General features: G+C 42.5%; 14 protein-coding genes across 14 annotated transcripts; 8 read left to right on the top strand and 6 right to left on the bottom strand.

Moving 5' to 3' along the window:
* The first annotated feature begins 436 nt into the window (after positions 1 to 436).
* SJAG_00996 (CMGC/CLK protein kinase Lkh1) lies at positions 437 to 3,551 on the top strand. Its single transcript, XM_002172226.2, has one exon. The coding sequence runs from the start codon at positions 1,234 to 1,236 to the stop codon at positions 3,070 to 3,072; it is 1,839 nt and encodes a 612-aa protein (XP_002172262.1). The 5' UTR covers positions 437 to 1,233; the 3' UTR covers positions 3,073 to 3,551.
* Positions 3,537 to 5,804, bottom strand: SJAG_00997 (3'-tRNA processing endonuclease Trz2; the record flags this gene model as incomplete). Its single annotated transcript, XM_002172227.1, has 1 exon — positions 3,537 to 5,804. The coding sequence occupies one exon, from the start codon at positions 5,802 to 5,804 to the stop codon at positions 3,537 to 3,539; it is 2,268 nt and encodes a 755-aa protein (XP_002172263.1).
* A 224-nt stretch (positions 5,805 to 6,028) lies between these two features.
* On the top strand, positions 6,029 to 7,231 carry SJAG_00998 (replication termination factor Rtf2). The gene is made up of 4 exons (XM_002172228.2): positions 6,029 to 6,127; positions 6,180 to 6,592; positions 6,636 to 6,758; positions 6,815 to 7,231. The coding sequence occupies exons 1-4, from the start codon at positions 6,115 to 6,117 to the stop codon at positions 6,929 to 6,931; spliced, it is 666 nt and encodes a 221-aa protein (XP_002172264.2). The 5' UTR covers positions 6,029 to 6,114; the 3' UTR covers positions 6,932 to 7,231.
* Positions 7,232 to 7,332: 101 nt separating this feature from the next.
* SJAG_00999 (CDP-diacylglycerol-inositol 3- phosphatidyltransferase Pis1) lies at positions 7,333 to 8,081 on the bottom strand (the record flags this gene model as incomplete). Its single annotated transcript, XM_002172229.1, has 2 exons — positions 7,333 to 7,988; positions 8,033 to 8,081. The coding sequence occupies 2 exons, from the start codon at positions 8,079 to 8,081 to the stop codon at positions 7,333 to 7,335; spliced, it is 705 nt and encodes a 234-aa protein (XP_002172265.1).
* Positions 8,082 to 8,326: 245 nt separating this feature from the next.
* On the top strand, positions 8,327 to 9,629 carry SJAG_01000 (CMGC/CDK protein kinase Csk1). Its single transcript, XM_002172230.2, has 2 exons — positions 8,327 to 9,276; positions 9,321 to 9,629. Exons 1-2 carry the CDS (start codon positions 8,548 to 8,550, stop codon positions 9,522 to 9,524), a joined length of 933 nt encoding a protein of 310 aa, XP_002172266.2. The 5' UTR covers positions 8,327 to 8,547; the 3' UTR covers positions 9,525 to 9,629.
* A 324-nt stretch (positions 9,630 to 9,953) lies between these two features.
* SJAG_01001 (Erd1) lies at positions 9,954 to 11,149 on the top strand (the record flags this gene model as incomplete). Its single annotated transcript, XM_002172231.1, has 2 exons — positions 9,954 to 10,032; positions 10,089 to 11,149. The coding sequence occupies 2 exons, from the start codon at positions 9,954 to 9,956 to the stop codon at positions 11,147 to 11,149; spliced, it is 1,140 nt and encodes a 379-aa protein (XP_002172267.1).
* A 187-nt stretch (positions 11,150 to 11,336) lies between these two features.
* On the bottom strand, positions 11,337 to 13,278 carry SJAG_01002 (chaperonin-containing T-complex beta subunit Cct2). Its single transcript, XM_002172232.2, has 3 exons — positions 13,182 to 13,278; positions 13,011 to 13,142; positions 11,337 to 12,959 (listed from the first exon to the last, which is right to left on the bottom strand). Exons 1-3 carry the CDS (start codon positions 13,182 to 13,184, stop codon positions 11,511 to 11,513), a joined length of 1,584 nt encoding a protein of 527 aa, XP_002172268.1. The 5' UTR covers positions 13,185 to 13,278; the 3' UTR covers positions 11,337 to 11,510.
* A 347-nt stretch (positions 13,279 to 13,625) lies between these two features.
* SJAG_05210 (autophagy associated protein Aut12) lies at positions 13,626 to 15,184 on the top strand (the record flags this gene model as incomplete). The annotated part of the gene is made up of 2 exons (XM_002172233.1): positions 13,626 to 13,887; positions 13,932 to 15,184. 2 exons carry the CDS (start codon positions 13,626 to 13,628, stop codon positions 15,182 to 15,184), a joined length of 1,515 nt encoding a protein of 504 aa, XP_002172269.1.
* Positions 15,185 to 15,304: 120 nt separating this feature from the next.
* On the top strand, positions 15,305 to 17,117 carry SJAG_01003 (GRASP protein). The gene is made up of 3 exons (XM_002172234.2): positions 15,305 to 15,522; positions 15,570 to 15,696; positions 15,742 to 17,117. Exons 1-3 carry the CDS (start codon positions 15,343 to 15,345, stop codon positions 16,467 to 16,469), a joined length of 1,035 nt encoding a protein of 344 aa, XP_002172270.1. The 5' UTR covers positions 15,305 to 15,342; the 3' UTR covers positions 16,470 to 17,117.
* Positions 15,348 to 19,755, bottom strand: SJAG_05211 (hypothetical protein). The gene has a single exon (XM_002172235.2). It carries the CDS (start codon positions 17,342 to 17,344, stop codon positions 16,646 to 16,648), a length of 699 nt encoding a protein of 232 aa, XP_002172271.1. The 5' UTR covers positions 17,345 to 19,755; the 3' UTR covers positions 15,348 to 16,645.
* SJAG_01004 (intermediate peptidase Oct1) lies at positions 17,220 to 19,860 on the top strand. The gene has a single exon (XM_002172236.2). The coding sequence runs from the start codon at positions 17,470 to 17,472 to the stop codon at positions 19,741 to 19,743; it is 2,274 nt and encodes a 757-aa protein (XP_002172272.1). The 5' UTR covers positions 17,220 to 17,469; the 3' UTR covers positions 19,744 to 19,860.
* SJAG_05212 (CwfJ family protein) lies at positions 19,823 to 21,745 on the bottom strand. Its single transcript, XM_002172237.2, has 5 exons — positions 21,641 to 21,745; positions 21,411 to 21,577; positions 20,624 to 21,337; positions 20,494 to 20,574; positions 19,823 to 20,447 (listed from the first exon to the last, which is right to left on the bottom strand). The coding sequence occupies exons 1-5, from the start codon at positions 21,667 to 21,669 to the stop codon at positions 19,867 to 19,869; spliced, it is 1,572 nt and encodes a 523-aa protein (XP_002172273.1). The 5' UTR covers positions 21,670 to 21,745; the 3' UTR covers positions 19,823 to 19,866.
* Positions 21,703 to 23,214, bottom strand: SJAG_01005 (FKBP-type peptidyl-prolyl cis-trans isomerase). The gene has a single exon (XM_002172238.2). It carries the CDS (start codon positions 23,127 to 23,129, stop codon positions 21,915 to 21,917), a length of 1,215 nt encoding a protein of 404 aa, XP_002172274.1. The 5' UTR covers positions 23,130 to 23,214; the 3' UTR covers positions 21,703 to 21,914.
* A 109-nt stretch (positions 23,215 to 23,323) lies between these two features.
* SJAG_01006 (dolichyl-diphospho-oligosaccharide-protein glycosyltransferase) lies at positions 23,324 to 24,926 on the top strand. The gene has a single exon (XM_002172239.2). The coding sequence runs from the start codon at positions 23,449 to 23,451 to the stop codon at positions 24,808 to 24,810; it is 1,362 nt and encodes a 453-aa protein (XP_002172275.1). The 5' UTR covers positions 23,324 to 23,448; the 3' UTR covers positions 24,811 to 24,926.
* The last annotated feature ends 252 nt before the right edge of the window (positions 24,927 to 25,178 follow it).

Here is a 25,178-nt window from a genome sequence, read left to right as displayed (position 1 = left end):
TTAAGCAAACTGAGAATGGTATAGCTTGACAAAAAATGTTGGCAGATGAAATGGAGCACACGACAGCATGCAAACGAAAACCAAAACAAGTACAGGCGTCCCACAGGAGGAAAAGAGCAGTAAAGAACAACAATCGTTGCGTTCAGGTTCCGTTCGGGTTCCGTTCGTTCGAGTAACCTGCAATTGAAGGACTAACACATTCGGTTAGTCGCCGAAAAAGCACAGCCTGCTGGGAAAACGTACAATTGATGCTTCTTTTAAAGCAGTACACCGCAGAATGAAGGGAAATATACAGAAAACGCCGGCTTTCTCGCTGATTCTTGCGACTCGTCAAGAGTCGATATTTTGGTATGGTGGAGGAAAGAAGCTTACCAAGCAAGGACGTCCAAGAATTGCTGGCTTAATAGCCTTGTAGCTGGGTCAAACGAGCTGTAATGTGCTCTCGAATGAGTGGAAAGTTTGTAACTGAGTTTGAGTAAAAAGTTGGCGCCATGGGATAGGTTTCCCAAGGCATATCTACCGCATTGTTGACCCGGTGATGTCGTCCATTAAACTACCGAAGGCAATTGAGCGTAGTGTCCGGTGTGACTCAACCAACCGGTTACGACAGATCCTCACGCCGCATCTTGTTCATTTGTGAGTCACGCGGAAACATTCTCCGCTCACCACACAGTTTGGCGTTCTCTTTTCCCAACTTCTAGCTCGAAACTGCTTTCTACCACTACAATTCACTACCCATCACTTGTCACTCCCCGTACGCCGACCGAGAGAGCTTTTACGGCAGCTGTGTCGAGCAGAGTCCGGCAACGTTAACAAGTTTTGTTCATCTTGTTGCAATTTAACAAATTTTATTTAGACAGTTGCTCTGTCTGTAGCGAAAACCGTCTTTTTATACGTTATCTAGCGGTTCTAGAAGTGTTTTTTTAGTGGACTATTTTTCAGTGGTCATCGTTTCCACGGTTTTTTTCCTTCCATATTTGTGACCTTTTTTTCCTTCAAATCGAAGTTTGAGAGAACATATATAAGCAATTCTCAGCACTCGTTGATCGTTGTGTTTCTCGTGCTTCTGGACTCAACTTCTTCACTTGATCTCTTGAGTCTTTTATTCTTTTTCTTGTTACGAACGAATTCGTTGATTGTGAACTCGGCCTTTGTTCCTATTGCAGGCTTTTCGCCAACTCTATTCTCTTTCAGGTTCCGAAAGAGTTGCTTCGACTGACACTTGTTTCCTCTATGGCATCTACTGTGACAGCGACAAGTTCTGCGTTTGCTGGTAATAATAGCCCGTACATGGACTTCAACGATTGCGGGAGAAAACGTCGTAGAAGACAGCGTCCCAACTGGCAGGAATTTTACAAAAACGGGTTTCCCCAAGAAGTCATTGTTATTGAGGACTCGGCTTCGCCTCGGGCATCCCCATTTGATTCAACGAAACATGCCGCCAGCGTTTGGAATGGCTACAATGGTGGCTACGAAAACTGGACCGACGTAGCGAATGGTCCTGCTCTTGCGAACGGCGGCGCCAACACGCAAGAGGCCGCTGCAACAACCCAGCCTTTCATGCAACAGACTTATGCGTCTTCTCTGGCCGCAGCAGCTCCTGCACGCAACTCTATTCCCACAGCGGCAGGTTACCGGTCTACGGGAATGCCTTACAATGGTGCGGCTGCTGCTACACCTTCCTCGACTCTGGCTTTGTCCACTGGAAACAATCTGTCAGCCACTAATGCTCCTGTTTCTTCGAGCTACTCTACTCTTGCCAACGGCATGCCCTTGTCGCCTACACTGGCGGTTTGGATGCCGATGACCCAATCTATGTATCAACCTCCAATGCCAAATGCTACTTACCATCCCGAAGCCCTATGTCCCCGTCTACGCCCACGTTCCTCAAACAGTATTGGAGCGGCTCTTACAAACACTGCGGCAGTCCAGCCAGCGAAACGGAAACGCGCATCCCCTCCAACGAAGGTTGAGCGTGTTCAGGTTCCCATCGTTCCCGACACTTCTGGATTGGGTCCGGCTGACTTTGATGAAGAAGACGGCCATTACAAAGTCGTCGCTAACACAAACTTTACGTCCCGATACACGATCCTTAGACTTCTTGGTCAGGGAACGTTTGGTAAAGTTGTTCAATGTTTTGACCAAGTCACCAAAAAGTTCTGTGCTATTAAAATTATCCGTTCTATTCCAAAGTACCGTGAAGCCAGTCTCATTGAGCTTCGTGTTCTCAAAACAATCTCCCAAAACGATCCGGACAACGAAAACAAATGTATCCAATTGCGTGACTATTTTGAGTTCAGAAAACATGTCTGTATCGTTACGGATCTGTACAGCTGGAGTGTTTTTGATTTTCTGAAAAGTAACAATTACATCCCGTTCCCTGCAAAACACATCCAATCATTTGCGCGACAACTTTTCAAAAGTGTTGCCTTTTTGCATGAACTTAATCTTGTTCATACTGATCTTAAGCCGGAAAACATCTTGCTTGTTTCTAACGCATGCCATGCCGTTCGTTCACCAACGCTTGGATTCGTGCAAAAAATCTTGGACAACTGTGATATATGCTTAATTGACTTTGGAAGTGCAACTTTTAATGATGAGTATCACTCAAGCGTTGTTAGCACACGACACTACCGTGCGCCCGAAATTATACTTGGCATGGGCTGGTCTTTCCCTTGTGATATTTGGAGCATCGGTTGCTTAATTGTAGAGCTATTCACGGGACAAGCTTTGTTCCAGACGCATGAAAATTCAGAACACCTTGCCATGATGGAACGAATTATTGGCAAGTTTGATCGCAGTTTTGTAAACCGTGCTGCAAGACCTGCTCGTAAAATGTTTGATTCGAAGGGAAATGCCATGTATCCTTTGTCGAATACGCCAAGAAAGAACGTTAAATACGTGGAATCGCTGAAATCGCTGGAACAGATCTTTGCTCCTACATGCATGGAGAACGTATTACTCCTCGATCTTCTGCGAAAAATATTTGTCTATGATCCCGCCAAACGGATTACAGCGCGCGAGGCTTTATGGCATTCGTATTTCTCTTACGAAATCGCATCTCCTCTTTAAGCAATGTTTAAAACGATAATCCTTGCTCTCTGTGTATATGATTTGCTATGGGCATTGGCCAAGGTTCACATGCATAACGTCTCTGCATGTGTTCTCTTTGGTTGATGTTTCGTCAGAATGTTCTGTGTTTTAATTCGCCCAACGATTAACAGGTTGCGAACTTTCATTCATACATAACGTTTCCCTTTTTCGTTTAAAGTTTTCCCTTGATTCATTTTGTTTTTGGTTAACAACTAGTTTTCGAATGCCTTGCCTTGATCTTGATGGCATCGCTGTAACTTCATTTCCCCCTTCATGACGAATAATATTGATCTTGTATAGAGTCCGTGAGACACAATCACCTTCTACGGCAGGCTTCCGTGGACGTTTAGTAGTTAATTCTATAGAAAAAAAGAGAGACGAAGATGAAGCTTTCTCAATTTATGTATGTACAATAAGAAACCTCTAAACATAATAGACCTTTGTTAACTTTCGATAGGCTTTTCGCTGAAGAGTGTTTTGAGAGGTTCTACGAAATGTTGAAACTGAGAGATTTCATGTATTCTAATAGCCATTCCGTCAAATGCAAGAGCGACATTCGGTGAATCGCTCTCGATATGAACATCTGGCAATTTTGGATAACGTTGGCTAAAATGTGTTAGAACAACGTTTTTCGCTTGCATTTGTTTAGCGATATCCAATGCTTCTTTATGAGTACAGTGTTGTTTTTTTATAGCGATGTCTTGCATGGTATCTTCCAGAGTTGCCTCATGAATGAGCAAATCAGCGTTAAAACCAATGTTACAGAATGGTAAACAGGGACGTGTATCGCCTGAGTATGCTATTTTACATCCGTTTGACAGAGTGAAAGCCACACAAAACGAGTAGGCGCAGTGGATGGCAGGTACAGTGAGAAGACTATTAAGGCCCAATGAGTTAAACAGATGGCTTATCTCTCTTGAACATGCCTCTGTTATATTGGGACGATCGTTTCGAAGTGCGGTATTGTTTATGAAGACAACACGATCCATAGGTAGGGAATCCAGTGTAGCATACTCAGAAAGCCAGTTATAAAAGGCTTGGGGCGCTGTAATAAATAAAACCTGGTCAGGTTCAGTTACTTTAGCCCATGCTTGAAGAATGCCGTTAACGCCAGCATGGTGATCGGCATGCATGTGTGAAATGTAGATCCAACGCAAAGCAGCAAGCTCTTCTGTTAAACGGTCACCAAATTGACGAGCCATGCGGCCGAGTGTTCCCTCGCCGCAATCCAAAAGAATGTTATACGTTTTGTTTGTTTCGCCGAAGATGGGTATACGCAATAGATTTGCACTGACATTTCGGTATAGGGATGGCATAGCAGAACCCGTACCAAGGGTAATAAGCTGGATGTCATGACCAGGCTCGATCATCGACGTGGTCTTTTGACAAACGAGCTCACGGGCTTTCCCCGCTAAACGAACATAATCAGGGTTCTCTATTTTCAGAGTATCGAGAAGGGAATCAATGGAGGGATATGCTTCCGGTTCGTTTAATTTTAATGTCTTGCCAAAAGTGAAAGTAGTCCGAGGTACAACCTTGAAAAAACGGCCATCCTTACAAAGTTTAGTCTGCAGAAAAGAGGTGCCAAGCGGAAATATGGTTGGATGTAACAGGTTTAATGCAAGTGATGTAAGAGAACTTTTGTAAAACAAGACCGAGTGATTGGGCTCGAGTGGGGAAACCAAGTGCGAAACGTTGTCACCAAAACTATTAAGCCATGAGAGGTAACTGGGATGGTTCAGAACGTCTTGACTAACGGCATGTATAATACAGACAGGTTTTGGGGCACGACTCCATGCCGAGTGTTCAAGGGTTGCTTCGAGCCAGTTTAGCGAAGGACAATAGACAAAGTAAAAGCATAACCCGGGAACATCTGGACCGATGACATCCGAGGGTTTTATAATGGTTCCATCCGGTAGCTGAACATTTTCATTGCGCGCGAGTTTTCCACAGTCCGCGCCCTTGGTTATACCAAGGCTTTTTGCTTTTTTGGCATCAAATCTTCCAGGGGAAGGATGAGACTGAACAACGTAAGAAAAGTGTGTGTCGATGCCTTCGTTGTATGCATCGCTTTGTGGTACAGCAGAACCCAAGTGAACGACGTTGTTAGGCTCGTTCACTAGCGAATTTTCATCATCCTTCGGCGCATGCTCACGTTTGCGCCGTTTAGCAGGAGAAACCTGTAGTGTAGGGTTCTGTATTACCACTGGATAAACGTTTATGTTGTCATCTGAAAAAGTAGCAGGACATTCATCGTCAAATATGTCAAGTTGAATATCCAACACATCATGATATGTAAAATGTCGCATGCAAGAAAGAAGTTTTGGCAATTCACGAGAGCCGTGGAGTACGAGCTTCGAGTTCCCAATGCTGTCTTTACCGTCGCCTTTTGGTTCACCAATATCAGCTAATGACAGCAAGAAACCAGGAAGGCCACCGTAACAGTCCCACAAGCTAAGTTCGTTGTTATCTTCCTGATTGTAATTTTGCAATGAGTATCCTTGACAGAAAAACACATCTTCAATTCTTGCTAATCTTAGCTGCTGTGACAAGACGCATCTTTGGCAGGATTCACCGACGGAACCAAACAGGTACCGTTTGGAATCAAAAAAAAGATGAATGCACGGGATAGGTGATGTTTCCGGAGAACTTGTCGATACAAACTGAACGGTAAAAGTTCTGTTTCCGTGAGCAACCCGTTTCTGAGACATTTGACTGACCACAAAAGCTCAAGTTCTAAATGGTTGTATTTATAATATCCTCAGATCCTCTACGAACCAAAAATAAAATGCCCAAAAACTTTCAATGAGAAGAAACAAAACTTGCGATGCGTTTGGCTAAGGCCAACTTGATCAAGGCGACAGATGGAGAAGTTTTAGGTTAGTCACGTGTGTCTAAGCTTTCACGTGTGTGTGCAGCTACGGTCGAGGTTCGACTCTCACTAAATACCTTTTTTCAGCAGTTCAAACAATTTTGTCTACGTGGCAAGGTGAATTAGTTACAAATTACTACGTCGAAAATATGGGAAATGATGGTATGTAACACATAAAAATGATGTCTGGCGCTCCTTACTAACAGAAATGTAGGTGGTTCAATTCCGCTAAGGCAGGAGCTCGTAAAACAAAAGTCAAAAGTCGCGCAGTTAGACATTGATTTAAAACGATCATTACACAAATCTTTATTCACTCAATGTTCGTTAAGCGGTGCATCACTGCGAGATCCAATTGTTTCATGCGGCTTTGGTCGATTATACAATAAAGAAGCAATACTCGAAATGCTTCTTAATCGAAGCTTATATCCAAACGCACCTGCTCACATAACTTCCATTCGAGATGTACTACAATTAAGCATGAAGAAAAATGAAGAAACTGATCGGTGGATGTGTCCCTTATCCCGACATGAATTTAACGAGGCACATAAATTTGTCTATATCGTTCCCTGTGGACACGTGTTTGAACTCTCAGCCTTCCAGACAGTAGGCGGAAATGAGTGTGTTTTGGTATGTGCCTATTGAGTTCGTCAGATCACTAACATCGTAACAGTGTAGTACTGCAGTTAACAAAGACGACATCATTCCTATAAATCCAAGCACAGAGCAGGAGAAAGCGTTGAAGGAACGACTTGAGAAACTTGCTCAGCAAGGAAAAACACACAGCTTAAAAAAGGTATGTTTGTTTGCAATGCAATGCTTCCCATGTAAACTAATAAGCAATTGGAACAGATACCGAATTCGAAGAAAAACAGCCGTAAAGAAAAGAAACGAAAACTGCCTTCTGAGGCAAGCACGACTGAGCACCGAGAAACAAAACACGTACATACAGACAAGTTGGTGGCCTAAGTCGAAGCATCTCGAAGTAGAAAAACGAGAAAGAATCCACAGAGAGGTGTACGAATTGTGTCATGTCTACTACCGAAACATGTTCTGTTGCAGCAGCAAGCAACGCAAAAACCATCAAAAGCGCAATTATCTTCTCTCGTACGCGAAGCCTGTAACATTTGCTTACTAGATAATACCGCTTTTAGCTTTAGGGCAGCCGAGATGATTCCACAAAAGCAAAAAGGTATGAGATTTAGTTAATAAAAAGTTAGTAGAGAATGAAATGGGATTCCGGACGCGAGTATACGCAAACAAATTTACAAAAATTACTGAAAGAGAGGAAAGCTTGTACAGAGGAAAGCGGGCAAGGTTTTCTTTCACTCCAGATGCCAAAAAGTTGCACTTGGGAGGGTGCAAGCCATTTATTCCTTTTTCTTAGGAGCTACTCTCTCGGCAACATCGAGCTTGACGAGAGAATTAGCAGCATTAGCCAATTGGACGACATTGATCACCTGCTTGGCAAAGCAAATAGGTCCACACACAGCAGCCATGAGAGTTGGATAAGACAAAGGAAGCACTCCACGCTTGCTAATGAACGTAGGGACTGCAAGGTAGCCCAGACGCGGAGGAGTACGAGGAGCAAACGACAGCAGATACAGAGCAACAAAGAACATCTCGTTTGCAGCACAGAACAAGAACAGGACCTTGTTGTTTCCGTAGTACATACGCAGCATCCAGTTGTGCTTCTTCGTCATGGTTTTGTGCGACTTGGCACCAAGATGAAGCGTTGCGTACATGTGCATATAGTGACTAGCAAGATCCAAACTAACAAGAAGCTGGAAAACAACCGTATACTTAGGATATGCGGAGGAAAGGAAGCAAAGCAAACAGGACGTAGCACAGCGATCCGTGACCATATCCAAAATGGCTCCAAAATTCGTCGTCTGTCCTAAACGACGTGCTGCCCATCCATCAAACGCGTCCAACAAGCTGGAAACCAGGTACAGAACAGTACTGTAGTTAGGGTGCCATGACATGAAATAGAGAGATACCAGAACAAGAATAACTCTGGAGAATCCTTAATCATCGGTCAGACATCATTCTTCAATCAACTACTCTTACCAATTAGATTAGGAACAAACAAATAAACGTTTGGCTCGTTCTTCGCCATGGTGCCAATGATATGTGCTGAGGGCAGCTTCAGATTGCGAGCATTTCGCCGGCGTCTTGCCGGGACCTGTCTGTTCCGTAATCCGCGTTATTTAAAGATAGCAGTGTATTATGCGAGCTACAGCAATATTATGCAGTGCGTAATTTCGGTGTCTTCGGTCAATTAGTTAACCGAGAAATGCTTGGTGGTGAGTTTGGTCTTGGGGTTGGTGGTGAGTTTCCCCACGCAAAAAATAGGCGGGAAAAGGTGCAGTGGGATAGGGGCATGCGAGATGATAAGAGAAAGAAGGCAGGTCCTTAGGAGACAGAGCTTAAGCTGGGAATAAACAGATATCTGCAGGCACAACGACATTTGCTTGACGAACTGATGAAATTTTAAGGACAATCATTTCGTGGAATAAATTGACATCTTGGTTTAATTACTGAATTGAGTGTGCTTCTTGCAAACGATCATTGGTTTCTTAAATATGTCAAACGTAGAATGGAGAAACGAGCTGTTGGAAAACGCCGAGTACCTTTGTTCGGGAACGGCTTCTGAGGTCTACACGTCTACAGCAAAAAAAGGAACAAAAGGAAGCACCCGAGTGTATGTTGTCAAAGTTCAAGACTTAAGTGGGAAACGCCCTCCTCATGATGCCAAACGGGGTTTCAAAATATTATCTGAGCTTCGTCATCCAAACATTGATGTGATTGAGGACGCATTTATGGACAAGTTTGGGTCGTTATGCATTGTGTCTGCCTATAAACGGTTCACATTGAGCTCGTGTCAGTCGCAACTGAGCTATGAAGCTAAATTAAAAGTTTCAATGGACATAGCTTCTGCACTGGATTATTTGTATGAAAATGAAATCATTCACCGAGACATTCATCCAAACAACGTCCTTTTGGACTCACTAGACGGGCCGGCTATATTGACGGACTTCAGTACTGCCTGGTCCTATAATTGCAAGGGACAAGAGAAACAAGGACTAATTACACAGATAGGAACAGGACATTATAAGCCCGTGGAGACGCTATTTGGCTATCAATATTATTACTGTGAAGTAGATTGGTGGGCTTTTGGCATTCTGGTTGCTGAACTATTTTCACAAACGGACCTTTTTGATGACGGCTCACGGGAGGGTTGGCCAAGTGAATTAAAGTTGATCAACAGTATATTCAAAACTCTTGGAACCCCCAATCCAAATATTTGGCCAGTAAGAACGTTGTGTCAATGAGTCGTGCTACTAACTAATACTAGGCGCTTGCTACTTTTCCCGATTGGAACAAGTTTGTATTTACTAAGTACCATGGAAAACATTGGGAAGACATCCTTCCCAATGTTTCCGAAGACATACAACTATTAGTAAGTACTATGGTGAAATATACTGGTAGGGGAATACCATCTTCTGTACGAGAACATCTAGAACAACTCCTTATCGAACATAAAAAAACTGTCAAGTAAGAAGTGCCGCTTTTCGGTACTAATAGATTTTGTTTAGCAATTTAAAAACGCTTAAACTTTAACCATTACCCCTCGTCATTCCGATCATTTCTTTAGATCAATGCGAAAAAAAAAACAAAAAAAAACAAAAAGCAGGCAACTAGACTCTTCGCAATTTCTCTTGTAATAGAAACTTTTTGTCTCTAAAAAATCAACGAATTTTGATCACTCAATTCATCGTCCCATACTATTTGCTTGTCTGTAGCAACAACCGCAACCAGAAGTCCAGTACTGGAGAAACTTACTCTCGTACAGCGCCGTTACTGGCGATCTGTTGCTTATATCACATAATATTTTGTTAAGTAAAAATTAGCTTATATGCTGAGCTTGTTTCTTGTTCTTATTGTAATTTTTTTCCGTGAAAATCACTTCTATTAAAAAAACATAAAAATGGATTTGGAGGTGGATGCTGTGCCATTGAGACACAAGCTCGCCATTCCGTTTCGCGTCGGGCTCCTTGTTACAGCTGGTATTGTTTTGTTTTTCTCTCTCGATACGATTTTCTTCCTTACTAATAATCGCTAGGCATTTGGTTGACCAGTTTCGTTTTTCACGGAAGAAGTGTTCTTTCCCAACGAAGAAACTACGTACCTGTCGACGTCTATTTACCACCTTGGACCGAACATTCCTTATCACATTCGCCCATTCCCCCTAAGAAGCGAGTTCCTGGTTACCAGTTTGGATATTGCGTGGCCGCTATACTAACAGTTACATGGGGACTGGGCTTCTTCTTCTTCCTGCGCTATACAAGAGGCGATATCTGGGCTTTATATGCGCATCCTCTTTATCCGTCCTTGTGGTTCTTGTCCTTAGTCATTCTTTTGCTTGTTCCTCTACCCCGTTCTATTACTCAAATACGAAATGTTTTACGTAAACATATTCTCGGAGTCGTATTCCTTGCCAAGGTTAGTTCGGCTTACACATTTATGGATATGGCCATCGGCGAAATATTTACATCGTATGCGAAAGCCATGGGCGACTCTTGGGTTGCTATGTGTGCTGTGCGCGGCGGTATCTTTCACTCAACATTACGTCCAGATCAAATGTGTAACGGCCGTTTGTATGTTCCCCTCTCTATTGCCTATCCATATTTTATTTGTGTACTGCAGTCTCTTCGGCTAGCTTTCAGTTCAACAACATCGAACGAGCGAAGAAACAACCTTCTAAATGCCGGGAAACATGCAACAGCTTTCCCTGTCATCTTGCTGTCTGCACGACTTCGGTCAACACAAAATGAACTTCCAATTCTATGGGGTCACGGAAAACTTTTCTGGGCTTGGATATTCACGGCAATCGTGAATTCAATGTATTCTTTCATTTGGGATGTATTCTTTGATTGGAAGGTCCCCTTTTATCCGAGTATCCGCGCTATGTATCGTTCCTTGTGGCCGCGAGGGATTCCCGCAATCTTCTACTTCCTTGCTATTATATTTAACTTTGTTCTCCGTATCACCTGGAGCTTCAAACTTCATCCTCAACTTACACATATCCACAACTTTGAGATGGGCATTTTTATATTTCAACTACTCGAAATTTTGCGACGATGTGTATGGCTGTGCTTTCACATTGATGCACATTATTCCTAGGGAAAACGTTAGGACCAATTCATTTGTGGACCATGTATATGTTTTTGCCTCCTTTTTCCTTATCCTCCCTATTTACTATGCACAATCCTGATGTCCTTGCATCTCTATTCTGCATAAAACTGCGCTCACACACTATTTTACCAGTTCACTTCATTCTCATAGAGTACAATTACACATTCGTTCGTAGCAATGCGTTTGTTCCAGTACACCGTAATTAATTATTGTTTTTACTCGAACGAAGTAGTCCCAAGATAAGAATTGGGAGCTACCCCAGCAATTTCATGTTGTATTCCTCGTTCTACATTGATTGAGACGTTCTTTCATACCAACAATATTTTTATGACATTCGAATTCCGTAACCTTACATTCTTTCTCTAGGTCTAGGTGCAGCCTTAAGAATTGTGTCAACACGCAGAAGAAGCTGGGCACCTTCCGACGCACTAGAAACGACGGCATGCTTCAACTTGTATGCCTCAACAATGCCCCTTTCTCTCATGTCGGCAATGGAACCGTTCTCCATGTTCAGACCCATGGTTGTCTTTCCCTGGTAATGAGCAGCCTTCAGCTGAGACACCAACTCACTCGAGTCGAAACCTGCGTTATCGGCGAGGATGGTGGGCATTTGACGGAGAGCAGTAGCAAACGCTTGCATGGCAAGAGAACGCTTTCCGGCGTCTCTGTCGGCAGCTTCTTCAACAGCCTTCGACATTAACATTTCGGCACAGCCACCACCCAATGTTACACGAGTTTCCTTCACAGTTTGAGACAAAACAGCTAAAGCATCGTGAATAGCACGCTCAGCCTCATCCAGAAGTTGGTTTGTAGCACCACGAAGCACAATTGTGCAAGCTTCTCCTGCAGCGACGCCAGAGAACTTGATCATCTTGTCTTCACCAATGATAACTTCCTCGATCAACTTGCAGTGACCAAGCTTCACGAGTTCTGGATGTTCAAAAGTGGAGGCAATCTCACCTCCAGTAACCAAAGATAGGCGTTCAATGCCATCAAAGTCAGCATGTTCAATAGACATGATACCCGCGTCAGCAAAAAGCTGCTCGGGCCAATTGTAAATCAGCTGGCGATTGATAAAGCAGTTAATGTTATGGGTCTTGATCTTCTCAACCTTTTTCTTCATTTTTTCGCGCTCAGCACGCTCCATTTCAGCTAATTTCATTGTCGCATCAACACGCACACGAGCGCCAAAGATCTTCACCTTATCAGTGTCCATGGCCGTGTTGGCAAGAAGGATATTAGCATTCTCAATACGCTTAGGGCAGTTGACACCAATCTTTTTGTTCAAGATGAATCCTTCATCCAAAAATGAGTCCTCCATTTTTCCGCCAATAATTTTAATGATTTGAATGTTGTCCAAGTTAGTGTTTCCCTTAAGTCGTAGCACTGCATCTACTGCAAGTTTAGCAAAATGGTCTTTGCTCTGAGAAAGGATTTTGCTGGAGAGTGTTGTTCTGGCAATATTCATCAGGTCTTGACGGAACAATTCGGCGTCAGCAGAGTTATCAACAGCTGAAGCCGAGAGAGCATCTAAGGCAACCTTGGTAGCAATCCGGTATCCACTAACAATCGTTTGAGGGTGAATTTTGGCATTGACGAGAAGCTCAGCTTGGCGAAGTAATTCGGCAGCAAAAACGCAAACACTTGTAGTACCGTCACCAACCTCATCATCTTGAACTTTTGAAATGTTCACCAGGACCTTGGCGGCGGCATTATCTAAAGCAATGGACTTAAGGATAGTAGCACCATCGTTCGTAACGACAATATCGCCAGAGGAAGCAGATTGCAAAATTTTGTCCTGGCAGAACGTTAACAGTGTGTTCACTAAGTCTAAATAAGCGTTTCTTACCATTCCCTTAGGTCCAAGTGTGCTCTTCACCAAATCACCAACGGCAATGGCACCGACGAACGACGAAAGACGCGCGTTCTCGCCCTTTTCTTGTGTTCCATTTTCGCTAAAAATGTGATGAGGATTGAACGACTATTTCAGTTAGTAAATCATAAAGAATCCGAGTAATACCATCTCGTATATCCAAACTTTACTGTTGTTGTGGTTAGAAGGTTTTTGGCGTAGGGAGAACCTGTATCGCCTACAGGCTAGGTCACTCCTAATTAGCACTAGAACAGAGAAATACAACAAAATAGGTTTTGTAACGAGGAAAACGTTGTATAATTACTTTTTTCAGTAAACGTTTGAAGCATTGAAATATCTTGTTTAACGAAATTGGGATCAAAGGAAGAATTCTCGTTTGTAGTTGATATTTACTCTCTCAATGCTCTTGAAATAGAGGTAACGCTTACGTGTCTCATTAAAACTTAATCGAAGATTGATTATTCTTCTGTACTCGTCAATTGTTGAACTGATTGAAGTCTTATTCCTGCCTCAACCTCGTTTATATATGGAGGCATAAACATATTCTCAATTCATTTCCAAGTTGACTGAAACAACATCAATACTGTTTTCATGAGCTACATGCCGTCAGATGACGAGGTAAATACGGACGTACAAAGTTTGCAGTTGCAAGCAACTGGCCGAGGTCTTGTTTTGTCTCATAATGCTCATGCTACATCTCAAGTTTCGGATATTGACGTTGAATGCGGTACAGTAGCATCATTAAAAGACCCTGTCCTCCAAAGGGGAGTCGAGGATATTGAGTACATGCTCACGAAGTCCATTCACTGTGATTTGTTTCTTGAAGATGATTGCCAGTTTTCAACGGGTTCGCGTAAGTCAACCAAAACGAGTATAAGTACTAACAAAGCAACACAGACTTAAAACTACTGTCCCAAATTGAGCCACCTTTTGCGGACGCTGAACGCACTCATTTTATTATTTCACCTGCTGGGAAACCTATCTTCGAATCCCATAGCGAAGAAGAGAGCAGGTATGTCATTTCGGGAGCCTTACAAGCTATTGTATCTTCGTTCGATTGCTGGAACGAGGAATTGCACTCATTCACCAGCAACGAACAGCGCATTACCGTGATGAAACGTGACCCTCTGTTCTTTGTATGCATTGAAACGAAAGCACGACTCTCACAGCGAATGATTACTCATGAGTTGTCATTTCTCTACTCTCATCTTTCTTCTATTTTGTTGGCAAAGTCTATTGAACATGCATTTACGCAGAGACCTGGATATGATTTACAGCGAGCATTGGGCAATGCGACGGTTTTCCTTTCTGCCGCAGCTGAAGATGTACATTGCTTTGATCCTTCTAGTATCCTGACTGCGGTTCCCTGCTTGCCCGTACCCCATTCATTTCGAGAACGATTGGCTGCTCTGCTTTTAAAAACGAAATCCGACGAATTATTATTTGCTATGATAGCAATCAATGGGAAAATAATATCTGCTATTCGTCCTAAATCTTATGCATGGCATCCGGCTGATGTTTGCCTTCTTCTTTCTGCTGTATATCACACTACTGCATTTAAAGATTCTGCAGAACACTGGCTACCGATTTGTTTACCACACTTTTGTAAAACTGGTTACGCATATGCATACGTTCACTACCTTGATGATTCAATTTCACTTGTACTTACAAGCACAGATCCAACTGCTTTTTTCGAATTGCAACAAATGAAAATGAAAATGCTGAAGGAGCTAAATTTGGAAAAGGAAATATACCAAAAACTTCATGAATATGAGTCACTTAGCTCTTCACTTACTTGTCACGTCGGATTTCCGGTAATTCTACACTTTGCAGTTTATTCAAAGGAACTATCTCAGCTTTATTTCCCGGGATATGTTTGTGAACATGTTACTCAGGAGGCTCGAAGATTGTACGCAATATATGCTGAGCTTTATGACCGTTCCATGGATCAACAACAGCCTTTTCTTCTACTAATGGATGAAACAACCCCAATCATCAAAATTACATGGTCTACAGCAACAATGCAGTTTTTTTGCATTGCTAATTCTATCTCAGACCGTGGACTTATCTTTGCTACGATGCGACGAATATACAAATGGGTAAAACTGAAAAAGAAAGATATTTTCCTTGTCGAATCCCCCACATTCTAAGAAAAAAGAAATGTAGTATTAATCGCAAAGACCCGGTATGATCCTCTCTTGTCTAAAAATTACATTTCTGTTCTCGGCTCTCTCACTCTAACTACCACCTCAACTTTCATTAACGACTCTATTTTTCCTTTTTTTAAACCAGCCGGAATAGTTAACACATGTTTGGGAGCTTTAAGAACTTTTTAAAGGAGAAAACTGCTGCATTGGGTGGGCTTCAACGAGAGCATTCTGACAATTGTGGATTTCGAGTGGTCAATGTTGAAGTGGATGGATCTGCAGCTTCCGCGGGTATAGAGCCGTATTATGATTTTATAATCGGTGCGAATGGCTATCAATTGGTACGAAAACGGGTGATTTCGAATACATTTCTTTAACATAATTTCAGGACGGTGATCAAAACAAATTTAAAGCTATTCTTCTGCAAGCAGTAGACAATATTACTCTTCAAGTCTTCAGTCTAAAAGGCCAGACTACACGCTCTGTAACTTTGGACATCTTATTGGACGAAAATGGTATGTTACTTCTGTAGTCTTGCAATTCGAATTCTAATCGCTTAGATAAACTTGGTATGACTTTGCAATGGGCGGATATTACACCCGCGCTTGAGTCTGTTTGGCACATTTTAGATGTCATAGAAGGCTCTCCTATGGACAAAGCAAATGTTGTTGGCTACGAAGATTTCATTGTCGGAACACCTGAAGGAGTAATGAACGGAGAGCGTGCTTTAGGTGATTTGATCGAGACGCATTTAAATAGACCTTTGCGTCTTTATATATACAACTGGTACAGGGATTCAACTCGTCAAGTTACCATTATCCCTAACAAGCAATGGGGTGGAAACGGCGCGATTGGATGCGGAGTGGGTTACGGAGCTTTACATAGACTGCCTACACCTTTGTCAGGTCCTCCTCCTCAGCCTGGTGACATTGCGTTTACGAATCCTTTAGCCCAAGCAGAATCTCCAAATGAACACTCTAGCAACTTTAATGTGAATACTGATGAAAATCTTTTTGTTCCAGCCGAACCTCCGATGGTTGTTCTTCCACATCAACAAACCTCTGCATCCTCGCCCATTCCCCAATATCAACAACGTCATAAAAAAAGATCTGCACGTATTGACACGAGCATTGAAGATTATCTGAGAGAGGAAGAGATTAATAGTCGCAAAAACGATCACGGAGCTCCTGAGCTTCCTGCCGATCCTAGCACTATTCCTCCCCCTCCAAGTATATCATCTGTTACTAAACCGTCTTCGGTGTCGACATCTTCCATTGGAAGTATTTAGTACGCTTAAACGGTTCAATATCGGTATTCGACTTCTTTCGTCTCAGTCTAAATCACCGATGGATGGATGTATGTATTCTGGGCTAATGATATAATGTATTGGCAGCAATCATGAACGTGTTGTTGTGTTTGTTTTACACTTATCGAAGAGAAATTGGCTTGTATGGTTTGCCGATCTTACGAACTGTGCGTCCAAAATCTGTGATAGGTTTTTTCTGCATGATTGTCATCTACCTGTACTTGTAGCAGACTCTCTATGAATTTTTCTCGCTTCAGGTCTTCTGAGGTTTTCTTCGACGATAGTTTTTCGGGCTCTACTTTCCTGCCTCTTGCTCGCACACGTCTTATGGGCTTGCGTTTTTGTGGATTGGTACTTTCGCCTTGAACATCGACTTCTGCGATAGCTCCTAGGCTCGCTGCATCTTTTGCAATGTTATTCAGTCTGAATGAAGGCTTGTCAGCGTGAGCTTCTAAAGTAGCCAATTGTTCGTTATTTATAGTCTTGTCACCTTCAGCTTTTCGTTCTTTCATCCGTTCTTTTTCGAGTTTCTTCTCAACATAATACAGCATATGGGCGTTAACGTCAATTTCATTTGTCTCTTTCGTAAATTGTATTTTTGTCGTAGGAAGCTCGTGTGATAGATTCGAGTCATCAGGCTCTTGCTTTTGATATATGGAGCAATCGGGTTTTGTGTTCGTATCAGACAAACTGTTAACATTAATTCCAAAAGACTTTTTTATTCTTTTCTGTAACGCTTTTACTCGTAGCACAGAGTCTTCCTCTTCAACAAAATCATTCTCTTCAAAATCATTTTTCTCACTCCTTTTTCGTCGACTTGACCGATTTCTCTTTTGTTTAAACGAAATTTCTTTCATCAGTACGCTCTAATATAGTGGCGGAAGACAGGAGCAAGGTTTGTTTTGCTCGAATATTCAAGGTGCAATAAGTCACATAATTTCTGAAAAATCTCACTATATACCCACAATCTGTAACTCTTGGAATGATTTTGACGAAGTTTGTTTGCAAATCTGCTCCAAAGGTAATAGTAAATACGCGATTTATTACACGGTTCAAAAATGCTCGCACTTTCGCTTCAGCAATTCACAATTATAAAGATGAAAGCTTAAAGAAACTATTCGACGACCTTAAATATCACGAGTTGTTTCAAGAAAAGTTTCATACTCAAAAATACGGACTCTTTCGAAACGAATTTTTAGTAGACTCTTCAACTGGGTTTCAGAAGTTGACTGACATTGTATTGAGGCATTCACAACGGATTGTCAAAGATTTGTTAAAAACAGATGGTACAAATGGAAAGTTTATTGTCGCTGAATTTGATCGATTATCAGACCTTCTTTGTAGCGTAATTGATTTATGCGAATTCGTCCGTTGCGCTCACACGGATGAAAAGATTATTGCACAGTCAGAAGATGCTTACAATCGACTTTTCAATTTTATGAATGTTTTAAATACACACCGTGGACTTTATGACAAAATTGAACAAGCAGTTCGTATTGACAAGACTCAGCATCAGCTAGGTGAAGAAGAACGAATTATTGCCGATGTTTTCCTAATGGATTTTAAGAAGTCTGCAATTGACCTTGAAGAAAACAAGCGAAAAGAATTCGTTACTCAGTCGCTCAAATCTGCGACTTTGGGGAGAAAATTCTTCAACAACGTGGTCAATCGTATACAAAGGTATATAAAAGTCCCCGCTGATGAACTAAAAGGATCAAATCCGTTTTTTTCTCGGACGGTATTGAATGAAAAAGGAGACCATGCTTATATCCCAGTAAATGGCCAAGAAGGCTTACATGCGCTAATTAATATTGCAAATCCATCACTTAGGAAAAAGGTGTACACAGAAAGCATGTACGCAAAACCCGACGAAATTGAAGTTTTGGAATCTTACCTCGCTTCTAAAGCAGAATTAGCTGCAATTGTTGGAAAAAAAAGCTTCGCCGACCTCCAGCTTTCTGATAAAATGGTTGGAAATCAAGACAACGTGCTTGAATTTCTACACACCTTAGCAAGCAACAACTTGAGAAATGTCAAATCTTTAAGCCGAGAAGTTTCAAGATTTAAGCAACAACATTTACGCTTAAACGAGTTGCCAACACTTGATCCTTGGGACCGTGATTTTTATCTCCTGCGAATGAAAGAGGCCTATGCACGTAAGCTTCCAAGTCTTCATATGAATCAATCCGAAATAATGTGTCACATGTCTGTTGGTACGGTCATGCAGGGATTGTCGAGACTGTTAAATAACCTATATGGTCTAAGATTTGAGCCAGCTACTACATGGCCTGGTGAACTGTGGCATCCAGATGTTCGTAAGCTTCATGTTTATGATGACAGTGGAAATGTCCTTGGCATTGTATATTGTGATCTATACGCCAGAGACGGTAAGGGTGATGGGGCAGCTCATTTTACAATACGTTCCTCGCGTCAGCTAGATGAGTCTAGTAGTCGCGACGCCGAGCTTCTTGGATTCCATCTCGACAAAAGAGTTTCCACTGATGGTAGTTCTTACCAGCTCCCAGTTATTGTCTTAAGTTGTAATTTTGATAAATCCTTATCTTTTGCAGGAAGAACTTGTCTACATTTTTGGGATGTGAAAACGCTGTTTCACGAGATGGGTCATGCAATACACTCCATCATGGGCTGTACCAAGTACCAAAACCTTGCAGGAACCCGTTGTGCAACAGATTTTGTTGAATTGCCTTCCATATTAATGGAGCACTTTATGAGCTCACCAGATGTATTGCCGTTGTATGCCAGGCATTATTTAACAGATGAACCTCTTAAAAAGGAGGCTTTAGAGAACTTCATCCGGATGGAGAATCTCTCTTCTGCTTTCGATAATCAAAGACAAGTCTGTCTTGCATTAGTCGATCAAGAGTATCATTCGTCAAATGTGATACAACCGACATTCGATTCTACAAAAGTTTATGAAGAGATCATAAACAAATGGAGTGGATTCAATGCTGTTCCCAATGGGGCATGGCAAGTTCAGTTTGGTCATCTTTATGGTTATAGTGGTACTTATTACTCCTACCTTTTTGACAGCATTCTTGCAAATAAAGTGTGGAGTAAATTATTTGCTAAGAGGCCTCTCAATCGCGAAGCTGGCGAAAAGTTTTTAAATGCTGTATTACGATGGGGAGGCAGTAGACAACCATGGTTATGTCTTGCAGATGCTCTAGATGATCCAAGAATCGCAAAGGGTAATCATGAAGTAATGGAAACCATCGGAAGTTGGGACCTAAAATAAAAACTACAGTTCACTCTATGCCGACCTATGCTGTTGGCTGAATCGATACTACAACTATTGCTTTATGAGAAATGTAACTTTAATGTGTAGCAAAAATAAATGATACATTAAAACCAAGTTAACCTATTCCAAAGTAAAGTTATAAGGCTTGAATGCCTCCTTAAAGTCCTCCGCATCCTTCTTTTCTTCATCGACTGTTTGTGAACATTGTCGCCAGTCGACTCTGTCGGGAATCTCAAGAACATTTGCCAAAACGCGTCTGCCAAATTGCAAATCAAAACGTTCTCTAAATTTTAGAGGTTTCACTAGCACCTCACCATTGGGAAGAATGGCCCGAAAGTAGTTGTATTCCTTAGGACGGACATCTCGCTTTTGAAATGAAAACCTTGCTTCTGCAGACTGCTTTTCAAATGCCGGCATTAAGAGGGGAACCTTAGAGCTGGGAATAGGGACAACTTGCCATAGCAAATGGACTCCCTGTTTTTTGTTTACCTCAAAAATCACTGCTTCTAAGCCGAAAGACTTAAACATTTTCTTGACACTGTCTTTAAACTTATTCATTTCTCCAATGGTCTTCTGATAAGCTTCCTCGTCCAGTTCACTAAGCGTAGCAACATGTGCCAAAGGTATTATTAGTACATGACCAGGAAACTGCATCTTGTTTTCATTTGTAACCGTTGTTGAAAGTGGACCTTTTGGAAGTGCTAAGAATAGTTAGTTGGTTATTCACTGTATTCAGCATGCACGTACCCATATACGATTCTGTACCGATTGCAACGATGAGATGGTATGCAGCAGCTGGATTGCTCAAGCATAAAAAGCAACTTTCAGCTGAAAAGTTAGTTTACACAAAAATGACAGAAGCGCATGAATGACTTACGCCCAATACGAGGTTTCTTTTGCTTCCGCTGCTGTTGGTTTACTGCTAAATCCTGAGCGGCGTTATCGCCCTCAGAAGTTGATTTCACTAAAGAATCAGCAGCCCGTTTTAACATTTGTGGAGCAAACGGGGACACCGTAGTATTCAATGGAGGAGATGAGGGCTCGTCAGGAAGCTGGACGCTAAAAGCGTACGCAAACTTTTGCTTATCTTTGTTTTTGAACGAGGCCAAACCTATGAAACGAGTATAGCGATTACTGGATTCCGAAGAGTTTGCGTCGAAAGGTTCACGTTCGTAATAGACCTTGCTAGGCACAAAATGATACTTAGGTCTGCAACTTTTCAACAGAGTTTCTAACGGTGTACACCCCGCTGGAGCCTCAATGAGGGAAAGTTTTGAATTGTTTTGGATGTTCGGAGGCCACTCATTTGAAAACAATATGTCACATTCCCCCTTTAATGATGACAATCGGGAAGCATCAAGCGTAGGGGAGTACTCGGGAATACATTTTGTGTTATTTAAGTCTTGAGGTTCATCCTCTGTGTAAATACCACATGCAGACATTATTTTGAGTCCTTCAGTAAGTTTTATACTGCCTATGGAAGGCAAACAAATGAGGTTCCCGCAAACGTCTGGCGTTTTTCCTTGAACAACATTCAGGATTTCTTCAGGAAGTTCTTCTGAACCCACTGAGAAGTATATAGGAACAGAGACTGTACTCAAAGCGAGCGTTAGTAATAATTGCTGTAATATACAAAAAAAACAAAACTGAAATGGTAAACGAACCTTTTAGTTTGCCGCTTATCAAATCAGAAACGGCATTTGAATCACTCTTAGATTTGGTGATGAAGTCTCCAATACAAATAACAAAGTCAAAGTGATGTTTTTCTTGTAGACTATTAATGAACTCCAGCACAGCTGTAAAATTTCCGTCTGCAGAGCCAATTGCACATCTAAAAAGTGTTAGTTTGTTTATTAAAAGTAAACTGTCATGAGTTTTATTGGGTTTTCCTTACATTTTATATGTTTTTTTGGTGAGGGACATGATTGTACACTAGCACGAAATGCGAGTCAGAATACCAGCAAATACAAAATATGGTAAAACCGAAGTGGAAGACAAAAGCATGAAATGAAAGAAAAAATTACAGAACCTATCGTATTCTTGCCTCCTATATAACACGTCTCCCTTGCAATCAATTGAAACAGTGCAATACCATACCATTAAAATACCCAAAATACATCAAAAAGTAATTCTAAAACAAGTATCCTTGTTGATCCAAAAAGATTGATCTAATTTACGCTCAGAAGCTTGACCTCAAAGGTAAGGTCTGAATTTGGAGGAATACCAGGAATCTTTTTCTTACCATAAGCAAGAAGAGCAGGAATTTGGATAGTCCGTTGACCACCAATTTGCATACCGGGAATTCCAATATCCCATCCACGAATAACTTCTCCTTTTCCGAGGTAGAAGGAGAAAGGTTTTCCCGAAACATTTTTATCAAACACTTTTCCATTAGAAAGACGGCCGATGTAACGGACAGCGATACGCTTTCCAGTCTTGGCAACAGGACCCATTCCCATTACCTTGTCCTGAACCATAACGTCTCCTTCAAGTTTTTTCTTGGGGTACTGTTCGGTTTCAGTTTTTTGTTTCTTGGAGGGTTCGGCAGAAGCTTGATCACGGCTGCGCTTGCTGCCGCTAGAGGGAGTTGATTCTACTTCTGCAGAAGAGTTGGACTCATTTTCTTCCTCGGCTTCGGCTTCTCCTTCCTTTTCTTTGTCCTCCTTGTCCGTTTCCTTATCCTCGTTCTTTTCATCTTTCTTAGCTTTTTTCTCCTTCTTAGATTGCTTCTTTTCTTTTTTGTCCTCAGCTCCAGCCTCGGGCTTTACTTCCTCTTCCTGTTCTTCCTGTTCTTCCTTTTCCTCCTCCTGCTCAGATTCGAGTTCTTCGATGGTAACGCCCGGTTCACCATCTTCGCTTTCTTCCTCTTCGTCACTGCTAGCCTCCTCAGCCATGAGATCGAACATGTCGTTCATCTCGTCGCTATCCAAATCACTCACGTCTTCCTCTTCCTCATCGTCATCCTCGTCGGACTCGCCTTCGCTATAGTCCTCAAGAGAACGTTGGACAACTGTGCACTGTCCACTCAGGTACACGGGGGATTTACCACCTGTTTTTGTGAAGTAGACGGTCTCACCTGGAGGAAATGTGATATTCAGGGCTTGTTGATAGATGGATCCATTCATCAACGTACACAAAGTAATTTGTTCCTCTTGTTCGAAAAGTTCCTCGTCTTCTTCGTCACTTCCTTCGTAACCTGCACGATCTAAACTTGTAAAAGCCTTGATAGTCACGGGCTTGCTGGATTTGACTGAGGGATCAATTGCTGCCATGGTGAAGCGGACTGAAACTTCACTGTACACACCGACATAAAAGTCCTCCTTGAACAGAGGTGTCTTACCGTCCGCGATTCGGATGCTGTAGGGGAATGTTTGAATGCTCATTGTCAATGACCAGGTTGGCAGAGGGCAGAAACACGAAGACGTTAGAAAACAAGGTTAACGCGTGTTTCGTTACAATTCAGTAAACGAATAACGAACACTAAGAGATGTTTGTGAGCTATACTGCAATGCAAAACTCGCTCTTAGTCTTCGTTATACCGCACTATTCTTGGAGGGGCCCTCATCCTTGTGGGGCTGCTACGGCCTGCAGTTCCCGTCATTCACCATATTCCCTCCAGGTTCGGTCCTTGGACAGTCTTCAAAGAAAACCTTCTTTAAAGGAACGCGTTGTGTTAACAAACGCGTGTTTTATAACCGTGCCATGTGGTCTTTGCGTGTTCTCGTTCTAACGGCTGCTTGCGGTTTGTTTAGTAGCGTCAATGCTTGGAAAAACACGAATCTTATTCGTACATACGATTTGACGAAATCTTACGTAAAGGAGACTATCACGATCAAGCTCGAAAATGACTTGCAAGAAGCTGCAAATGTGTATACTTTGATGAAAGACTTGGTGGACGATGAGCGAGTTGTCTCTGCCGTGGCTTTAGAGAAGACCCAGGGAGGTTCAGTGTCGCTGGATATTGTTCCTTCGCTGACGACGGAAGACGGTCTTGACATTCGTTTCCCCTCTCCCGTGCTCCCTGGCGAAAGCAAGACGATTCATGTGTCGCTGACTTTGGACGGAGCCCAGAAGCCTGTCCCAGCAAAGATTAAGCAGGATGACCAGCAGTACCTTGTATATCGTGCTTCCAAAACCTTCGTTTCCCCTTATGACACCGAAAAGCAGCGTTTGAAATTCAAGTTCCCCACGAACAACGTTCCTTCCTTCACTGAATTTACTGATGCCAGTGGAAACAAGCAGCCTGCTCGTGCCGGCAACACTCTCACGTACGAAACGCTCGAAACCGTTGAGCGTGATACTCCCAAGGAGTTGGTCAGTGTGCGTTATGAGTACACTGCTCCCCTTCCTCGTGCTCGTCAACTCGACATTGAGGTTGACATCCATCAGTTCCGCAAAGAGATCAGCGTTGTTGAGAAAACGACTCTTGAAAACCATGCTGCTGAGCTTCGTGGACATTTCAACCGCGCAAAGTGGGCTATGAGTCGCTTCTACAATCCCCTTACTGCTGCTCTCGGCTCTTTCCGCATCTATTTGCCCAAGGATGTTCGTGATGTGTCGTTTAAGGATGAGGATGGCAATGTCACTACTTCCCACATGCGTGCAGACCGCCAGCACACCGTCCTCGATCTTATTCCTCGATTCCCCGTTTTTGGTGGATGGAACTATTACTTCCGTCTGGCTTGGAACATGGCTTTGGACTCGTTTGCTGCCGACAAGAACGGCCGCACTGTGGTGACTCTGCCTTCCATGTGGTCGTTGGAAGATGCACTTTTCTCTAATGTCTCTTGGACGCTTACTCTGCCCGAGGGTGCTAAGGACATCAAGGTCAACGTTCCTACTGAGCTTTCCCTTAAAAACGTTACTACTGTCTACCATTTCTTAGATATTCAAGGCCGTCAATCTTTCGTTTACGAAGCTTCTGATGTCTCGGATGAATTCTCTCAAAAGGTCATTGAAATCAGTTATGTTTACGATACGCTTGCCCATCGTCTTCGTCTTGCGGTAATTGTCGGCATCATAGGTGTTCTGTTTACCGCTGCATACATGATTTGGGCTCCTTAATGTGTTTGTTTAACGTCCATCTTTCATAATAGCAATCCTGTGCACCTCATCATTTTCTCCTATCCGACTGGCTGCCCTTTTCCGTACTGCTTACTCCCTTACTCCTTACTCCTTACTAGTCACTTGCTCCCTGCAAGTCACTTACGTACTCCTTGCTAGTCACAGGCTCCTTAGTACTGCCTCGTCCAGTCTTCTCGCGTACCGAGTTCATGATGCCCCCCCCCTTCATTAGCGTTTTCACCCCGCGAAACCTAGAAAATATCTTATCTGATATAAGCTTCGGCAATTGTCGGTCATCCCATGTTTCGGCAGGGTGTCGACGAATGACGTAGGCAAAGGGATTTTAGCATAATTTCAGCGTTTTTCAA

This window comes from Schizosaccharomyces japonicus, assembly GCF_000149845.2.
Source record: "Schizosaccharomyces japonicus yFS275 unplaced genomic scaffold supercont5.1, whole genome shotgun sequence".
Lineage (NCBI taxonomy): Eukaryota > Fungi > Ascomycota > Schizosaccharomycetes > Schizosaccharomycetales > Schizosaccharomycetaceae > Schizosaccharomyces > Schizosaccharomyces japonicus.
Note: the sequence above shows the minus strand (reverse complement) of the source record. Positions and strands in the feature narration are given on the sequence as shown.